The sequence below is a fragment of the Nanorana parkeri genome, unplaced genomic scaffold, assembly GCF_000935625.1.
Source record: "Nanorana parkeri isolate BGI_ZX_2015 unplaced genomic scaffold, ASM93562v1 scaffold128, whole genome shotgun sequence".
NCBI lineage: Eukaryota > Metazoa > Chordata > Amphibia > Anura > Dicroglossidae > Nanorana > Nanorana parkeri.
Genome location: NW_017306396.1, coordinates 1534310 through 1554797, shown reverse-complemented (window position 1 = coordinate 1554797; position 20488 = coordinate 1534310). Strand labels below are relative to the sequence as shown.

At 41.1% G+C, this 20488-nt stretch overlaps 1 protein-coding gene across 2 annotated transcripts in view; it reads left to right on the top strand.

The window, feature by feature from the left end:
* The first annotated feature begins 767 nt into the window (after positions 1–767).
* The window catches only part of CDC123 (cell division cycle 123), a 51286-nt gene continuing 31565 nt past the window's right edge, over positions 768–20488 (top strand). The window contains exons 1-6 of one of the 2 annotated variants that reach the window (XM_018553721.1): positions 768–896; positions 3046–3117; positions 4499–4559; positions 8004–8036; positions 8130–8225; positions 10239–10345. In XM_018553721.1, the coding sequence (XP_018409223.1) occupies positions 823–896; positions 3046–3117; positions 4499–4559; positions 8004–8036; positions 8130–8225; positions 10239–10345 (443 nt within the window). In that variant the 5' untranslated portion in view covers positions 768–822. Of the gene's footprint in view, positions 897–3045; positions 3118–4498; positions 4563–8000; positions 8037–8129; positions 8226–10238; positions 10346–20488 lie in introns of both variants that reach the window. The other variant, XM_018553720.1, reaches the window with a different exon arrangement.

Sequence of the window (20488 nt, the reverse complement as noted above, 5' to 3'; positions counted from 1 at the left end):
TACACACACACACAATGACAAGCGAATTCCTGGAGGAAAGCCACCTCTTCTTACACTGTGCCCGACATAAACAAAATTTCTCCAGCTTTCTAGGTATCACCACACTGTATACAATATATAGAGATGTGCTAAGCACCACACAGATGTTTATCCAAAGTATTTCACATTCCAATCAGCTGAAAGCTAACAAGCCAGCCTGGAAATACTGCACGCCTCTCCCAGAACAAAGTGTGCACACAGCTGCGTGGATGACAGGGCTTAAATACCGCTATGGTCAGTGTTAGAGCCAACCTGAATAAGCTGACACACATCCCAGTCACTGCCAGCCCGGCCTACCTGTACAGCAGGAACACGACAGCGATACTCAGGTGAGGGCACAGCATGCAGCGCTACAGACACACCTACATACAGGCCACACCCCTCGCTGACACGGCCCGCCCACTCACCAATCAGAAACGAAACATCTGAGCGTTCCAAGCCTCGCTTTAGTAAGAACTACGCCAATTCCCTCCTGTGCATGTACGAGAGGAGTTACATCAAACCGAGGCGTGACTCGCAAATGTCACACGCGTACCCAGCACCTTAACCCTATCAGTCCCGAAAAAGATTATAACGCATCGCTAAACGAGAGAAGTGAATGTGCATACAGAAACGCGAAGTTCGAAGACTAACAATTGTGTGGGGAGCAAGTGAGGAATGTCTCACGAACACTTGTGTAGCACAAAGCTTTGGTTTATTTCACCGCAGGTGGTACACTTGGTTCCTAGCCGTGTTTTCTAGGGAAGGCAATAGCAGGGTCACACTTCCTGTCTTGGTTTCAGCATGAAGAAGGAGCAGGTGGTGAACTGTCAGTTTTCTGCGTGGTATCCCAAGTTTAAGCGGCTCAGTATCAGGAGGTAAGGAGCAGTGTCATCACCCAGTGTGGAGGAGAAAAACCATTTGTCTTATCGTTGTGATGAGTGCACTGATCTACTCCAAGTATTCCATCTTCTCCACGTTTACTAGGGTGAAATCTGATTGGCTGATGCTTGGATTGCTCAGGCAGCATGTTCATATTATTGTAGGTCGGAGTTGTTAGTTACCTCAAGTCAGCAAGAACATTACCTACTGTCTAGATCCAAAGGCAAAACTTTTTTTTCCATTTTGGATAGAGTAGTAGAGAATGGGATAACTTATTGTCTGTGTCCTATAGGTTAAATTTCCACTAGGGCCTTTATTCGCACCGGGAAGCGCGCTGCATTTGCCCATCAAAACAAGCTAAAACCTCATGCCAAATGAAAAGCGTATGCATTGCATCTCCTCATGTTTTGTCACTTTAAAAATGCTGCATTATTATTAATCAGGCTTTATAGATCACCAGCAGTTTTGCAGTGCTTTACAAAATAAAAGGGGACAGTAGAGTTACAATACAATGGGGGCACTTGTTCTGGTAACCCTGCTGCTCACCAGAATTTCCCTTAGGTTAGAGGGATTTCTTCTCACTTCCTGTTTTGATATTGGACAGGAACTGAAGGGATATCTCACCAAGGGGACACAGATGGCAGAAGAAAGCTGACAGTGGTTATAACCCTTCTTTACTCAAAAAAAAAAAATTGCCTTCAGTTCATGGTCAACATAGGTGGCCAAATATGCCAACCTACAACCTCTACTTGGTATAAGGGTATTTCCACGATTACTGGTGACTAGAGATAAGGCTGTGCTTGGTGCAAACCCAGTTCATTGGAGTTCACCCAACCCCGCTCAAAACTGTGACTGCCATCCTCTCCTCCTGACACCCAAATCAGTGTCTGCACCTGCGATGGGGCAATTTCCTGCTCATTTGTGACATATAGATGAATGGTAGGGAATGCGCCTCTTTACATCTGATTTGGTCAGGAGGAGGGGGTGGTTGTCAGAGTTTTGAGCAGGCTTGGGGAAACTCGAGTGAACAAGGTTCACACGAAGCCCAGCCTCATCACTACTGGTGGCTATGAGTGGGAAAAGGGATCACGTGCCATGGTTTTGAAACATATAAACTCTAAAGGCAAACTTCAGGCAAAATTATTTCTAATCACCACACTGGGGTTTGTAATTTATCATTAAAAAGCTGGGTGTTATGTGTGGAGGACCACTGCAAAGTATAAAAATCTTACCTTGCAGCATGCTGGCTTTTACACATAATGCCAAGCTTCTGAGCACTGAGGGGAGTGAGAGATATGACTCGAGCAGTGAAGTGCTGCAGTGGCATTCCTGCCCCTAATCACTACGTGCCCATTCATAAAATACCTTGTATTTTTCTCAAAGAATAAAAGGCATTCTGTCATTGGAGGATGAGAGGAGGGGTGTGGAACTGACTGGAGCACTTTACTGCTCGAGTCACATCCCACACTTCCCTCAGTACCCAGAAGCTTGGCATATAAGAGCCAGCATGCTACAAGGTAAGATTTGTATGCTTTGCAGTGGCCCTCTGCACAGAACAGACAACTTTTTAATAATTTACACATCCAGTGCAGCATGTAAATCTTCTTTTTTTTTTTTTCCTGGAGTTTAGCTGTAATGTTTATAAATGTGTGTTTCAAGACTAGGGCATGTGATCACTCCTTTACTGATAGTCACCAATAATCCTGGAAATACCCTGCTCACTTACACCAAGTAGGGGCTGTATGTTGGCATATTTGGCCACTTATCTTAGAAGCGAAAATGAATATTTGTGTCTTAGTCCTGGCTCCTGAGTAAGAAGTGTGGTCTATACTTAAACAGGTTATAACCATTAAATAATTCCTTTGCAGTTTGCACCTCTCATGTTCATTTTTTGTGTTGTTTATCTTGCATGTAAATGGGAGCTATTAAAGTCCTATTGGTAGACTCTGAATGAAATTTCAAGTTAGAAAAGCTGGTCTGCTTACAATCTGTTTATGTAAAGAATGTTAACACGCTTTACTTGCAGAATGTTTGTAGAGAGCAGAACATAACTGTAAATAGAAATTAATTTCTCTTATCTCCATGTGAATCTTTTTTCCCCCTTCTTCTTAATGTGTGCTCGTATCCCATCTCTCTCTTGTTTAGTGTTATAATCCCACTGCCAGAAAATGTGAAGGACTACTTACTTGATGATGGAACTCTTGTTGTCTCTGGAAGGTACCATGTATTTTTGTTTCTACAGGAAATAGAACGTGTGTCTCTTCTTGTCACTTACCCTTCACTACTGTATCAATTAAACATTGTCTAGAGATACACTTTGTCCTTGTAGACTTTCAGTTCTGTAATCATTTGCATTCTCAACCACTTAGGCTTATTTGTTGATTTCTGCTACACAGTCAATTAAGAGTTCTAAATTCAAAGCATGTTAGGACTGAAACCAACTAATCGATAAGTTGGTCAGGGTCCCCTCCTCTTTTTTTTTTCTTCTCCTCGCTGGGAGCTGGTGTTTCATAACCTCTGTGTCCCCTCTGAACCCCGCTGCTCCCAGCGGGGATTGGAGGGGGCATAAATCCCTGCAGCTGGTGCCCAGCAGTGACGAAAGCTCCACCAAACCTCCCCCCATCCCTGAGTGCTGGGGCTGCAGAAAAAGAGATTGAGGACTCTGTGTCCTCCATCTCCTTTTTATTTAAAAAGGGAAATATCAGGTGTGATATAAAGTAAAAAAAAGTTAATTTAGATAAATAAATAAAGCTGCCCTCCCCCCAATTATTAAAAAAACAACTAAAAAAGGTGGGAAAAGGTCATTTTTGGTTTTGGCCTGCAAATTCTGCAACGGGAGGTGCGTTGCAATGCCATTCATTTCAGTGGCACCCCACACATACCTCCCGCCCGCAGTGCGATCGCCTGCATTAGAACATGCAGTGTCGCAATACTGTGCGTTCCAGTGCGATTGCAAAAAATTGTACCTGCGGTTTTATTTTGAAGTAAACTGTATGTTTGATACACTCCAACTGTGTATTTTAATTTAAGGATGGTATTTCATTTTTTTTTTTATTAGCCAAATCGAAAAAATGTATAATGCAGCCCTACAGCATATACTATCCTGTTATAACATCAGCATTGTAATAGGATACTAGAGTTGTTTTTGATAATACAATCAAAGCTTACTTGAAAAAAAATGCCTTTCATGTAGAGAGTGGTACCTTCTGTCTACAAATCACTTTCAACAACTTCTTGTATTCCTTGCTGCTTGATGTAGTGCAATCTTAATTTCTCAAGACTACATAGCCCAAGATGCATTGCTTCCAGCAAGCAATGATGATGTTACACTGTTTAGATGGTGAGTTGTAGTTCAACGGGTAGGCTCTGTAGGAGCGGTGACAAATGGGAGTACATATTCACAGGGTTAAGTGAAATTGTGTCACTGAATTGAGAATGTACATCCTATGGGCATCTGCAATAAGTATGTTTACAAACGTCTAAATCAATATGGTTATTAAGAGTGGGATAGAACTTGTGGAAATTCAATATAGAAATACAGATTTATTTTTAGTTTTTGACTATAGATACCTTTTCAATGACTTTTTTTTTTTTTCAGGGAGGATTTTGCAGGATGCTCCCACCCAGACTCGAACAGTAATGATGAAGAGGAAGATGAGGTAGTGTTTTTATTTTTTACACTGTTCATAGAGAAGGCAGTTTTGTTTTGTTTTTTTAAAAATAAATACATTCACTGCATTATGTGCACAATGTTAGAAAACATTTGTTTTATTTGATTGTAATTGCAGACCTGCTAGTAAAATACTTACCTCTGGTGCTCTTCATATACTTGTCTGTATTTGGGGATTGAACAAAATGTTTCATTTTGAAATTATATCTACATTCTAAAGCTTAGTGCTAGTTTGGGAAAAGAGGGTCCAACACTCAAAAACGGCCCTATGTTGCAGCTGTTACTAATGCAGACCAACAGAGAAAATGATCTATTCATCTAACATTGACATACCTGTGATTGTTTTATCCAATAGTACTTGTTTAGTGAGTTAAAAACTATTTAGCTTTAAAGTGTGACTAAACCCAGATACAAAAATGTATTATATTGCTATTCACCAGTGCTGAGCTGTGACGGCTGCATTGGTTTTCTTATTTTCAGGAGTTTTTTTTTTCCATTTATCTTAACTTGGCGATCCTGCCAGTAATAAACTTCCTGTATTAAGGTGACAACACTCACTGTAGTGTATCTATGGAGAAGCAGCATTGTTGTCCTAGGACAGAAAATATGTTAAAGTGTTATTAAAGTCAAAAGGCTTTCACGCTATTTCAAATGCTGATGAAATTTCTGACAACGAATGCTGGTCCTTGATGTTTAAAAGTTTTAGTTTCCTGCAGAATCTGCTGGTTCACTGAGCACTGGTCCTGGCTTCCTGTTTTAGAGTGACTCATTTCTCAAGCAGGGTGCTATGCAGTCACCCTTGTGTATGCTAGTAAGCTGTGTGTCTCCACAGACACAGCAAATCAAGCTACTCCCCTCCCCCCTGGCCCCATCTCCAAGCTAGTAGATGAACAGTTGCCAGAGTCGGCTCTGTTCTTTGTGATCTTGTACTGAATAGGAAGTTCAGGGAAGCTGAGCTGAGAGACTTGGAAGCAGCTGCTCTGAAACATGATGATTGTAAATGTTTGGGCAAAAATGTAAAGCAATCGTTTGCTGGGCAATGTATATTTGTTTGATCTGGATTCATTATTGAAAAAAGTTTGAGAGTTTAATACTTCTTTAAGTTTACTACCTCCCCTTTCCTTTCCCACATAAAACAGGGGAGGGTTTTGGTATTTTAGTTTTAAAAAAATAACAATACTAAGTGCAGCGCAGGTAGAGCAAGGGTAGTTCACTATGTTTCCAGCAGGATCAGCAAGAATTTTGTGTACTTCTCTAATTATTCTGTGCACTCATCTGTCAGATATAACAAATGCTTTCAAAGGTATATTTCTTACAACAAAAGAAAGCAAATAAGACAATTCCATTGTTCAGGTTTGTATTGACTTTCATTTATAAGGGTACAGACAAAAACTACTGTTTGGCAGTGCTGTCATTTGTGAAAGACAATTGCACTTTTAATAAAAACAACTCTAACCCACCTTTCCCAGCCCATCTGAATTAATGTAGACAGAGCCTGCACCCTTCGCTCACTGGCACAGCAGCAGCCTTCTCCACTGGTTACTTCATCTCCGATGGAATTCCACCACAGCTTCTGCCTTGCACACACTGTGAGGCTTTTTAGACATGTATGGGAGAGACTGGAGATGTTTGTTGTATGACCCGATAGAAGTCTATGAGGTTTGGTCAGCAATGAAGATGTCTTCTGGCAGATATGCAGTGTACGGTGAAGCAGGACGATGCTGTACCACTGAGGTAATGGGTATGAGGGGATGGAAGGCCTTGGTCTAAATTATTTCAGGAGAGCTAGGCTGGGTGTGTTAGTTGGTTCATTTTAACTGCCCTGGACCTAATTAACTGCCTAAGGGTAGTAGAATGGCTTCTTCCACAGATACTTCTGAGATAGATGTTAAGCTTCATTACTTCATTACTTATTACTTTTTAAAATGTTGGCGTTTTGAAAAAGAAATCATTGATTGGGAAAATAAAGAATAAAGATGAACTCTGAGATAGATTCAAAAGGCTTATTCAGTGGCATTAAGTCAACACAATATTAAGCTGATACCCATTTTTTTTTCACCAACCTCTCAGTTTAGCTGGAAATCAACTTACCAATTCTGTGATATCATTGCTTTACATCACTCCTCTATTCCAGGGGTCTCCTGGTCTGTCAATCATAATGTGAGGTAATAATAATGGGGGACAGACCAGGAAAAGATGCCAAGAAATCTAATTCTTTCAGAGTAGCTAAAGAGGTCAAGGATGGCTTGTTTTAAAGCTCTTATAATACCATATGATCCCAACCTGAAAAAAGCAATTTCAGGGAGGTTCCCTTCTCATATCAGGGAGGTGCCCTCTTCTTTGCTATCTGCTGTTTTTTTTGCTTTTTTTTTAGTATTCTGCTGCCGTCAGAAAAATAAAAAAAACCAGCATAGCAATGAATAGCTAGATTGTTGTTGGCTATTTCAATTTGCAATATCCAATAGCAAGCTGGCTATTGACAGCAGCAGTGGGCGGGTCCAATAGCCAGCTTGCTATTGGATATTGCAAAGTGAAATCGCAAATAGCAATCTAGCTGTGCATTCCTATGCTGGGTTTTTGGGGGTTTTTTTCTCATTGACTGACGGTGGCCCCGATGTCAGAAAAAAAACAGATCGCAGGGAAAGATTTACTCTGCTAGACAGAGCAGAGTAAACCTTTCCGGGAGAAAATGTTTCTCTCCCGGGCGGCCGGGAGCCGCTAATAGCGGGAGACTCTCGGAGCGTCCGGGAGAGTTGGGATGTCTGTAACTTGGTAAGAATGTGCAGAAACTATAATGCCCATAGTCTGGGTATAGATCGCCTATAAGACTAATGGCAAAACACAATAAGTTTTTTAAATTATGAAGAACCTATGAAATCACCAGATGGAACTACACAATTTCCTTGCAGAAACTAGCCATGCCCCCTTCGACGGTTGGCTTACATATGGAAGTGCAAAACAGTGGAAGCTCCTGTTGCTTCATAGTAGCAAATATGTTTAGCTATGATATGCTTTAGAGTAGGAGTAGTCACCAACATGGTCTCATTTTTATTTTAGTCGGTCAGAAGCATGGCAACCAAATTCATGAATCATTTATTCCGCAGAAGGGGTGGTTGTTTTTGTTAAAATAAATGGGTGGCCAGTTTAGAAGCAGATAGTACATGGTGAACTACTTTCTTAAATATGGAACTTAATGTGAACTAAATAATGTATAATGCAATTATAACAGATTAAATGTCTGTTCAGTGTAACTGTATCTGGCCATCTGGTGTTACTTATAACAATTGTGGAACATGCTGTTTATGCAAGATCCACCGACATGACCTAACCACTAATTAAAAGGGTCTTTGAAACTTCTCATGCTTTGTATTTTTTTTCCTAGCTGTCCTTAATATTAATACTGAAGCAAACCTTCCTTTTTTTTTTTATCCAGTGGTCAGATGATGAAAACACGGCAACTCTTACAGTAAGAAATCATCCCAACAACTGTAAATTGCATGTTTAGTTTGTCGCTTCTGGTCAAGTACTATTGAAGTAATGTATTCTTGTGTTCACACAGGCCCCAGAATTCCCAGAATTTTCGATAAAAGTCCAAGAAGCCATTAATTCCTTGGGTGGCAGCGTTTACCCTAAACTGAACTGGAGCTCTCCAAGGGTAAATACTTACTATATTTTGTCTTTTCTTGGTCTCCTAAATATCTGTAGTCACTCAGTACATCTACAGTGCATCAGCCATTGTATTCTAATGCTGTCAGTGTGCTAGAGATTATCATAGGACAAATCTCAAATGTCATGTGTTCAGCAAAGCTAGTTTGGGGAATAGCTGATACGTGACCTTCTCCCCTTAGTCTAGCATCTAATTACTAGACCTGAGCACTGTCGCATGACCTGAGTGATGTCACCGTTCCCCTCAGTCGCCGACACAGCTGATCTGAATGCCTTCTGAAAAAGAGCAAGGCACTGCAAGTTAGCTCACAAAATTTGAGGATAAAAGGGTCAAGGGATGTCCTGTCGGGTGACGCTTCTACCTTGCACTGCGTCAGTACATTACTTACTGTACCTGGTCTCATTTTTAATTTTGTATAAATAAAGTTTTGACTTCACTTGCCTTTTCACATATGGCACAGAACTATTTTCATAATGTATTAGCAGATCATGGGATCCTATATACTGTATTCTGGCAATGGCACCAGGGAGAGTTATAAAAAATGACTGACAGGTGCAGTAAATGTTTAAATAAATATATATTTTTTTAACACTGGGTTCAATTTATATGTCTATTTATACATCTGTCAATCTCAGACCAACAGAAATCAACTATGTATTATTGTTCTAAAATATAAATTAAATGTTTACATTTAATTTATATTGTTTTAATGTTTACATCATTATAAATATGTGTTTGCAATTCTCTCTGGAATCTACTTCTAAATTATCTGTAGGGCTCTTTGCCCTGTAAATATATGTTGTTATTCATTGTATCAGGTTATATGCCAAAAACAACATTCTTTACTTGTTTCAAAAATAAACGTAAGGCCTTGTTCACACCAAGCGCGGAGCAGATCCGGACCAGAGCAGGTGCAGACCGGATCAAAACTGCGTCCAATGTATTCCTATGGTATTTTGACCTCCAGTTCACATCGCAGCGTGCGGATCCAGATCCAGACCGGATGAAAAAACTGCGGCAAGGCCTATTTTACCTGCTCTGGATCTGGTCTGGAACGCATCAAAAACGCATCAAAAACGCATGCAAGTGCCTGAAAGCCCATCTTAAACTTAAATTTATTTATTTTTTAACCAAAACCGGCCCTAAACGCGTCTAAAACGCGGCACAACCCACTACACTGCGTGTGCAGAAACCTGACCGGATCTGGTCTGCATTTGGTGTGAACAAGTGCTTACACTCACCTGAAGCTCCAAGCTGTCCAGCTGTCACAGTGCTCCCTCCAGCCTGTCTCGTTCTCTGCTGCAGCATTGGAATGTTCCTCAGTATCCTGATATCTATACACCATGTACAGTATAGAGCATAATAAGTTACGGGACCTTAAACTGCTGCAGAGGAGGGAGAGAGACGCTGGAGGACCGGTCTACAAACAAACCAGGTCTGTATTTCAAACATTCATTTGATTTCCTGTAGTTAATGGACGATCGTTTTCGACCGTAGTGAGGAAATATTTTAGTTGCAGGATGGAATTTGTTTCTCGAATGGACGGAATTCTAGCAGTGAATGCGATTTTTCTTTCAGGAATCTATTCATTCCAAAATCAAATGTTAAAATCAAACAAAATCCTGAATGACATTCGTCAAGTCTCTAAGGGCATTGTCGAATGTTCAAACTATGTTGTATGGCCAGCTTTACACTAGAAACTGATTGATTTGCTGGGAATCACACAGACATTCTTCTTTCAGAAACTGAAACCTTTTGTGCTTTTTTTTTTTTTCGGTCTTCAAGCAAAGTATGTTTTCTGCTTAGATTCCTTGGTACACAAACTTTCAGAACACCTATAATAAAATATGTAGGCCTCAGGGGTGGGCATGGAGTTTTTTTTGTTGCTCTATTCTATCACATACACAATTTGTGCGTTAACTGCTAAGTTGTTTAGAAGACAAATCTCAGTAACTTGAGTGCTTCCATTGTATCATGTTATTTTTTTTATTGTATGCCCAGGATGCCTATTGGATCGCACTGAACAGCTCTCTGAAATGTAAAACCCTGAGTGACATCTTTCTGCTTTTCAAGAGCTCTGATTTTGTGACACATGACTTCACACAACCGTGAGTAGTGAAGATTTTAATTGAACATTTTCTGCTCAGTGGAGTGTATGGCTTCTTGCTAATAACCTCACCGGATCAGTATTGTTTGTGGAGCTGAACATTCCTGTCACAGATGATTTCTCATCGTATGCTTTCAGATGCAGCTGCTGATGTGCTGTGGAAAATCTAGCAAATTTAATGCCTTGTTGTAACGTGTACCTGCTGCGGTCTTTTAATAGAGGTGCTAAGTGGGAGTGCCGCCAGTGTCTTTAAAAATAAACCACCACAGCAGTTACCATTGTTTCCCAGTAGAGGGATCCTTGCTTCATCCCTTGATGTACATTCTCCATTCTATAGAACAATCACTGAGCTTTAGTCACACAGTATCATTCAATATATATTGTAACCTTGACTGTGTTCATATGGCTACCTTGTTTCAGATTAGGCATAAAACAAAGTTTTCCAGCTCTGTTTCTTACAGGCTTGGGTGCAGTGCCTAAAGCTGTGTCATTTGGAGACCCCTTCTATTTAGTCTTTATAGTAGGTTTACTGTGACTTTGCGCATCTTGCAGTTCTCCTTGTGAGATCAGAAGGTGAGGAACATTATATTGGGAGCCTGGGTGATGTTATAAGGAGAGTAAATAAATTGCTGATGTAGCAGTAAGAGGGAGGGACTAAGGGTACCGCTGATTGCACAGTAACCAACTCTATAGCTGTAGTTGGCTCCTGCTTAAAAAAATAAAATAAAAGCCAATTAGCACAGATCGCAATGAATTTACATTTTAAAGACCTCAATGGTGAACTATGTTACTCTGTTGACAGATATTTTTCATTTTGTGGTGGATTAGGTGGACACAGATGCTTTTTTTTCTTTTTCTTTGCAATTCCTTATTTTAGGCTTTACAGATAAAAAGAAAATTAGACGTACCAGACTGTAACAGAGTAAGGATAACCGAACAGAATTTAGCACAACTTCCCCTCATTCACTAAGCTAAGGGAAAATTAATTTTGCAAAGTTAAAGGTGAGCATTAACACACTGTACTCCTTTAGTTAATTAGTGATCAGGTGACTTGGACTAGGGGGAGAGCGCAGAGGGGGTACGTGGAGGTGTGAAAGCCGGACAATGTGCAGGCTCTCGCTGTTAATCGCTTGTCCACGGAAATCAGCCAGAACGCTGGCAGGTCATCGCTAGGACCCCCAGAGTGTATCCTAGTCCAGAATCCTGACGATAGCGGCTGTAAAACACAATACGTGCACACACAAATGATCTAATCTACGCTGTCACCACCTACAGCTTATAGGCTTGTGGGAAACCTTTTCCAGGACACTCCTAATCCGTACACTCTGCACTCAAGCAGACTGACACACAGGCTTCGCAGACCACACGCACTGCTCTCACTAGCAATTACAGGTTAACTAAAACAGGCACAATTACCTCTTAAGAGTTAGTATAGCCACTCTGTCTCCTGCATTATTGCTTGTCACCACTGGAGGGAGATTCACTCAACTCAAGCTGGCTGGGCACACACAGGCAGATGCAATCTTGTGTACTCCAGTGGTTGTGTGGCAGGCTAAGTGGTTCCCTCTTGTAAGCATTTACAATACAATCAACTATCCACATACTATAGACACACAACAGTCTCTTCAGATTTGTGTGTTCTTTAGAGCAATTGAAAACCAACCTATTCATTTTATATTTAATATCCCTAGACGGGCAGTGCAGAGGAAAAGCAAACAGTATTAAAATAAAAAGGCATAAACTTAGAGAAAGAATGACTAATCCTGCTTCCGGGGTTGGATGGAAAATGTGGACCCCTTGGATGTGGCTGGGCCATGAAGTCTGCATAATTTGCCCAGCAGGAGTAGTTGGGTCTCATTTGTAGATGCATTACCTTAGAAATCTGGAAGATTAAACAGTTGCTATATATGTGTTTCAAATATATTTCCCTAATCATCTTCCAGGACAGCAACCTGAGAGATGATTGGTTCCACCTTCTACAGGAAACACAATTAGCAAAACAGTTAAAAGCCCCTCCCCTTCCCCTCGTACCTCAGTTTAGATTGTGTTTCCTACCGTCCAGGACCACGTCACGTTTGTTCTTTTTCTTCCTGACCGGTTGGCCTTGAGGTCACGGATCCCCCTCTGTGCGGCTCTGCTGTTGAAGGTGTTTTCCCTCCCTTCTGGTCTTGCTGTACAGCGGAGGGGTGTTTTACCCTATGTAGTTTGTTAAGCCTACTTCCCACCCGGAATGATGTATGGTATGTTATTTATTGTTGGGTTGTCCCCTCGTTTACTGGGGTGGTAGTCTACTTTTATCACAACTGAGGTACGAGGGGAAGGGGAGGGGCTTTTAACTGTTTTGCTAATTGTGTTTCCTGTAGAAGGTGGAACCAATCATCTCTCAGGTTGCTGTCCTGGAAGATTCCTAGAAATACCGTTACCGGTAAGTCTAACGGAACATATTTAATTGTTTGGCTAGCACAGCTCTATACTTTCTTCATCCCCTGCACATAAATAATTGTTTCATGCCCTCCCATTTCAGTTTTCTGCGTCGTATAACTTGTTGATTAATTGCTGTCCTTGGCTGCAGGCATCACAGTAAAATAAAATGTTTGCAGAGTTACTGAATTCATCAATTATATTATTGATTTTACTCTGCAAAACATATTTCACACTATTGGATTATACTATAAACTGCTGACACTGTTTGGAAACATTTAAATTATGTTTTAGAATACGTTTTTGAAGGATATAAGATCTTGGTAAGGTGTACATACCTGTTACAGATAAAAACCAGTTGATATAGTATGGCAAACAAATAACATACAGCATTGATTTATAGCGCATTATAAATGAACTGAGCTCAGAGCAGGCATTCCTGTGAGCACTAGCTGAAAGATTACTAGACTGTGCTTAACCTGACAGGAAAATGGCCCTTCATCTACAAAATCAGTGCGCTTCAAAGTAGAAACACACTGTGTAAGATCGTTTGGCCAGACAATACCCCTGACAGTTAACTCAAGCACATATTAATAATCTGCTGTTGCTAGGTGCTGCCTCAGACAATTCTTCATGGTAAAAGGTAGGACACTGATTAATTGCCCAGCACTGACTTGTTCTGTAGGTAAATATTAAACATGCTCCTCGACAGTGGCCTTTGGAATAATTTATGGAAAATTACTGGTAAAATGTTGTTTACCATTAAACTCTTCTCTTAGTTCACTATGATAGGGAACACACGCACATACACTGACACAGCAGAGAGAGTTTGTCAAGTGGGAGAAAACAGGGGGCTGACACAGAGAGAGAGAGAGAGTGGGAACTGTGAATACTACTTACTGTTACATTGTGGGATTGACACTGCGAGTTGCTTTGTATGTGTGTGTGTATGTACATGGGGGGGCCTGTAAGCCCCCCCATGTGATAGCAGTCAAAGTAAAGTAAAAAAAAACAGTTTTTAAAATCAAAATAAATAAATCTAATAATAATAATTAAAAAAATGTAAAATTCCCCCGCGAGCACGTTGCCAAGACCCTGAAACTGAGCTGCAGCACGGTGGCCAAGACCATACAGCGGTTTAACAGGACAGGTTCCACTCCGAACAGGCCTCGCCATGGTCAATCAAAGAAGTTGAGTGCACGTGCTCAGCGTCATATCCAGAGGTTGTCTTTGGGAAATAGACGTATGAGTGCTGCCAGCATTGCTGCAGAGGTTGAAGGGGTGGGGGGTCAGCCTGTCAGCGCTCAGACCATACGGCGCACACTGCATCAAATTGGTCTGCATGGCTGTTGTCCCAGAAGGAAGCCTCTTCTAAAGATGATGCACAAGAAAGCCCGCAAACAGTGTGCTGAAGACAAGCAGACTAAGGACATGGAATACTGGACCAAGATAAACTTATTTGGTTCTGATGGTGTCAAGCGTGTGTGGCGGTAACCAGGTAAGGAGTACAAAGACAAGTGTGTCTTGCCTACAGTCAAGCATGGAGGTGGGAGTGTCATGGTCTGGTGCTGCATGAGTGCTGCCCACACTGGGGAGCTACAGTTCATTGAGAGACCCATGAATGCCAACATGTACTGTGACATACTAAAGCAGAGCATGATCCCCTCCCTTCGGAGCCTGGGCCCGAGGGCAGTATTCCAACATGATATCGACCTCAAACACACCTCCAAGACGACCACTGCCTTGCTAGAGAAGCTGAGCGTAAAGGTGATGGACTGGCCAAGCATGTCTCCAAACCTAAACCCTATTGAGCATCTGTGGAGCATCCTCAAATGGAAGGTGGAGGAGCGCAAGGTCTCTAACATCCACCAGCTCCTTGATGTCGTCATGGAGGAGTGGGAGAGGACTCCAGTGGCAACCTGTGAAGCTCTGGTGAACTCCATGCCCAAGAGGGTTAAGGCAGTGCTGGAAAATATTGGTGGCCACACAAAATATTGACACTTTGGGCCCAATTGGACATTTTCACTTAGGGGTGTACTCTTGTTGCCAGCGGTTTAGACATTAATGGCTGTGTGTTGAGTTATTTTGAGGGGACAGCAAATGTACACTGATATACAAGCTGTACACTCAATACTTTACATTGTAGCAAAGTGTAATTTCTTCTGTGTACAATAAAATATTTACAAAAATGTGAGGGGTGTACTCACCTCTGTGAGATACTGTGTATATATACATATGCTATACACACAAGGGAAATGGAGTGGCGTAACAGGTCAGAGTAGGTGAAATCAGTTCCTGGGTCTCCAAAAGTATATATATAGGTGTGTATATGTGTACATACCGTATTTTTCACGTCATAAGATGCACTTTTTTCCCCCCAAAAGGAGGGGGAAAATGTGCCTGTGTCTTATGGAGCGAATACCTATCGCCCGACGCCCGGGACATGCAGTTTCGGGCGCCGGGCGAGTAGTTTCTTTTTGTACATTCAGCCCTGCTCCTGACAAGCAGAGCTGAATGTACAGTGGGAGCCGCTGCTCGTTTAATACAAGGGATCTAATTAGATCCCTTGTATTAAATCGAGTGGCGGCAGCGATTGTGTCCTTAATTAGATCCCTTGTATTAAATCAAGCGGCAGTGGCGATCGTGTCCGTAATTAGATCCCTTGTATTAAATCGAGCGGCGGTGGCAATCGTGTCCGTAATTAGATCCTTTGTATTAAATCGAGCGGCGGCAGCATATCTGCGTGCGTATGTGGGGGCGGGGGACTTTAAAAAAGAAAAAAAATCTTTTTTAATGCTGCTTTATTTTTTTGATTCTTTAATTTTTGTATTACTTTTTTTTACACAACTTTATTGCTATCACATGGGGGGATAAGAAGCCCCCTATGTGATAGCCAATTTACATGACAGGTCCTCTTTATGGAGACATCAGGGGTCTCCAAGACCCCTAATGTCACCTAGGGACCCCCAGTGAAGCTGATGAAGCAAAGATCTGCTTCATCAGCTTCTGTAGCTGGAGAGTGACACTGAATGCAGGAAGTGATGTAATATACATCACTTCCTGCATTCCGGGACTGGAGAATAGATCAAAGGGAGATCGTGTACTGATCTCCTGTCACAGAGCCATGCCAGTCCCGGCCGCATCGGGCACAGAGGATCTCGGGACCGGCAACGGTAGTGACAGCTGCTAATACAAGCGATCGAGCGTCTCTAGAGACGCCCGATCGCTTGAATGTAAAGCTCCCGGCCGGCCGTGTAATTACAACAGCTGGCCGGGAAGCTTTTCCCAACTATCAAATCTTACCATGGATAGTTTTGTGCATTACCAACTCGGGTTCTTCCCTTTTCTACTGAATTACAGCTAGCCTATATGGCCATATGTAGGACAAGGATCCTGAGGTAATTTCCTACAACTTAGAAGTACTTCTGGCTGTTTATGTTAGAAGGCTGGCAGCCTGTCAAGATCTATAATCACAGAAAAAAAGCTGAGTTGTTAATGTCTGTGTTGTGCACTTTGAAATGTTAATAAATCCTTTAATGTAAAATGCCTGCAGAGCTGAAGACTTCAGTACTTACCATGTTTGCTGTGTCTTTTTCTTTGAAAACCTGTAGTTGTGTTTATATTCCATCAGTTCCTGCTGTAGAGTGGCTCCATCCCCTTGCAGGGTCCCATGGAGCCACCTCTGTGTGAGTGCTCCCGGCTAAGATTGTAGCCGAGTCTCCACACATACAGAGAGTACCAAAGGCCTGCAGTGGCAAGTCAAACTCCCCTGCTCCCCTCTTCTCCTGCCTCCTAGCAGGTTGATTGACAGAGCCCACACTGTCCCTTTGAATGTAACAGCTGGTTGGGGGGCTTAGGGTGCTGGTATTTGCTGTTACATACACTGTTATAATGGATTTACTGTGAATTTCAATAAAGTCTAAAGGAATGGAATTCTCTGAATTGTGCGGTCTGTACATATACTACTACATTCCAAGGTGGTCTAATAGGCGCACCTATTAGACCAGCACTTGGGGAGTACAGATGGCGGCTAAGGAATTGGAGCGGTGAGATTTCTTTTGGCTCTACAAGCTGTCCCTTTGACGTGCACAGAGCCTTGTAGGGCGGCTGGCTATGAACAGATAGAAAAGTACTGTTGGACAAAACAATTCAATAACCAATGTACTGTGGAATGTATCGCTTCTTGAATGGAGTTCATTCCATTAATTTCTCCACAGTGCTTATAGATACAGAGATAAACTTGGGCTTCTTTTAAAGTGATTTTACGGCTGCTTCCGAATGTATAAATACTTTAGTGTACATGATTTTGCCATGGTGATATAAATCACCTTTTTAAGACTTGATAGCAGGAAAGAATATAATAAAAATGAACGGTAGTTTGCAATATAAGCAAACATAATTAGGCAATCTGTTATTTCGGAGTAAGCAGGTAAACCTGCACAATGTATTATCTGAAAATGTTATATTCATTCTTTAATTATTTTGGAATCGGCTAACATTTATGATATGCTTTCTGAATCTCCAGGACAACCCCCTTTATCTAGTGCCCATGAGACCTGTAATTTCTCACTCTGTCCATCCTTATCAGCATTAGAGCAGACCAGGATTTAATCTGGTATAATTACTGACTGCCTAATGGCATAATGTACTACATCCATATAATTAGAGCAAGAACTGTGCAATCACATCTGCCCTAACAGACTCTTCATTAAACTCTGTTTAAGGATGTTACTTTCCTAAATCAGTATACATATTAAAGTGAGAGGAATAACGTACAAGACTGACGTGTTGCCATCCCAATAAAGTTATTTTAATATTGTTAACGCTTGATTATGTTTTGAAATGCTTTTATTACCTTTGAATTCTAGCAGTGGAACATCTGTGCATCTGTGTACAGAAGGCCCTGTGAGTTAGAGAAGTGATATCACCGGCACACCCCTATTTCTCTTCTACCATATTATTACATTTGCAGACTATGAAATGGTTGTTACTGGAGTGGCTGGAGCATGTTTATTGAATTGCCCTCCAGAAAGAGATAAAGATCATTTAAAGCCTTGCAGCTTGCCAGTCCTGTTTGTTTTTATGGGGCTTTTTCCCCTCTATTTTCAACTGGACAGCCTGCCAGTAACACACTTCCTGTGTTAGGTGACATCACTAATTCACTGTACTATATCTGTGGAGGAGTAGTATTGTCACCCTAGGTGGCTTAATACAGGTTTAGATTATTAAATACCTCCCTATCTTCATAACATAAGGAAGAGGTGTTCTGTAGTCCATAGAAGACGACTGGGCAGGGCTGATAACACAAAAGGTTAGGAGCTCAATGGAATTCTGTCTGGAATAAAAAGGTATTTTGCTCTACTTATGGTTTTTTTAAAGCAGCAAAATGTTGTTCATGTATTTGAGAGATGTACTAGCTAAACTCCCTTGCCTGATACCCCCTCTTCCCCTGGATCTTCTTTTTTTTTTTTTTTTTTATAAAAACACCCTATACTTACCCTTTTCTGGCTGGTTTGGTCAGCATGGGTATTGTATTGTATTGTATTTTTGTGCACTACAATTAACTTTAATTTAACAAGAATTTGTATTGAAATTTTGTGTTTGATAAAGAGTTGTGCTAATATAATGCAATGTAAAAATGTGAAACTACTGCCATTTTATTCTACATGGTTTGTGCTTTCAGGAATATACAATGCCTGGGGCTTAAGTAATTTTCAAGCCTAAAATGTGAATTATAACGTGTGCAAAAACCGCCCTGGAAGCGCAAGTGTTGGGCCTCAAAAAAAAAAAATGTTTTTTAAATTATTATTACTGTTTGAGCTTTCCTGTTGATAGTTCTTTATTACTTCCCTTCCAGTAAAGGAAAGTCACCAAGACAGATGTGAGATGAAGCCTCCCCCACGAGGCTCTACACCATTCCTACTTTATACTGAATCAAAAAGCAGTTGATGTTCCACTTTAAGGGCCTGTTCACACGACGTCCGTTTTGTGTGCTGACCGGCTCCGTACGCTGCTGCACTCAAAATGCATCCCAATGTATCCCTATGTGTTTTATGGGCTCCAGTTCTCACGTGCGCAGTCCGTTCAGCTTACGACAGAAAAAATACTGCATGTCACATTTTGTCAGGTCCGGAAACGGAACGGATACGCAAACGTGTCAAAAACGCACTGTGCTGCAGCTAACATACTAACAGCCCCACTCCAGCAAAAAAAAAAAAAATTTTTTTTTTTTTTTTTCTGGAACGCAGCCAAAACGCAATGCATCAGCAGCTCCACGTCTGCTGATCAGGACCTGATCTCATGTGAACAGGCCCTAAGGCCTCGTTCACACTTTTTGTGTACACTTGTCTGCATTTCCTGCGGGTCGGCCCATTAATTTCAAAGGACTGCCACACCCGCGACATATGCGGCAGCAAAGTTTCAGCCACGAGATTCATGTTTTGTTTTTAGACCCTGCATTTGGCGCATTACACATTTTTTATTTTACAGATTTTTTTCAAAAGTCCGTATAAACATAGTAATTTTTATCATGTGTTTGGTTTGACTTGTTAGTCTCTAAGATATCATAGTCACTTCTTATAAAAGAAGCAATTAAAATAAGTCTACCCTCCCGAAAGGTATCTGCACTGCTTGTACGTCTTCTGTTTGTAGTGAGGAAACCAATAGCTCTGAAGTGGTTGTCTCTCTAACCAGCTAGATTTGAGATCAGACAAACCTAATGTTGCCCGAAGAAAAATTGATGTTTCAACATGGGGGATGTCCGCAAAATGTGTGGGATCCCTGGCTATCGATACCTGGCTTGGCACCTCCTGCATTGGTTACACCTCACTTGTTTCAGTAGGAAAGAAAACACATGGGGACACAAAAAGTATTGATCATACTAGGAATTCAATTTTGGACCTTTCTGTAATATGTAAGGATATGAGTATTGGTCACTCCGTTTTATTTTTGAAGATGGGCAGGGTGGATAGCTAGTTTCTTTTATTTATCTGTTTGTTTAGTTGTTGTATGTCACTTGCTAAGTCAACTGGTACTGACATGAAAATAATAGTACTTGTTTGCTGTTGATCAATACACTATAATACTGCTTCAATTCATCTTTTGTATGTACATGTCTAACCAACTTTACAAAGCTTGTCAATAATATGTTATCCGTTATGACATTGTTCGTAGGACCATGTTTTACGACTTGCTGACGTGGCTTGTATGTAACATTGTGTTTCTAGAATTTCAAAAAACAATTGAATTTAAAAAAAATAGGTCTGAACAAAAGTGTAGCATCTTTAATGAATTTTCATTAATCACAGGCTTCACGAACACAAACGTCTTCTTTTATTTTTTTTTCGTCTTGCATAGTGTGTGGAAGGATTAGAACTCCTCAAATGTTTTGCTGCGGTCAAAGGCTCTGCTGGAGAGATTCCTTCACTTGCTGCCTGATAAAAAGGTTGTCCCCAGGACAGGATGTGAGGTGACATTTCAATAACAGACACAAGTTAAGTAGGGGAATGCTAGAACTTCTGTCTGTTTAGTGTTGCCTTTTTCTCTCACTTGCTATCTGGTAAAAGGTTGTCCCCAGAGCAGAAACTGAGGGAAAACTCTACAAAGGAAACCGAATAGCAGTAAAACCTGACGGGTTCTAACCACCGCTTTCTATCCAAAACTAAAAAAAAAGATTGCCAGACAGTTCAATTCATTTAAGATATATATATGTATGTGTGTGTGT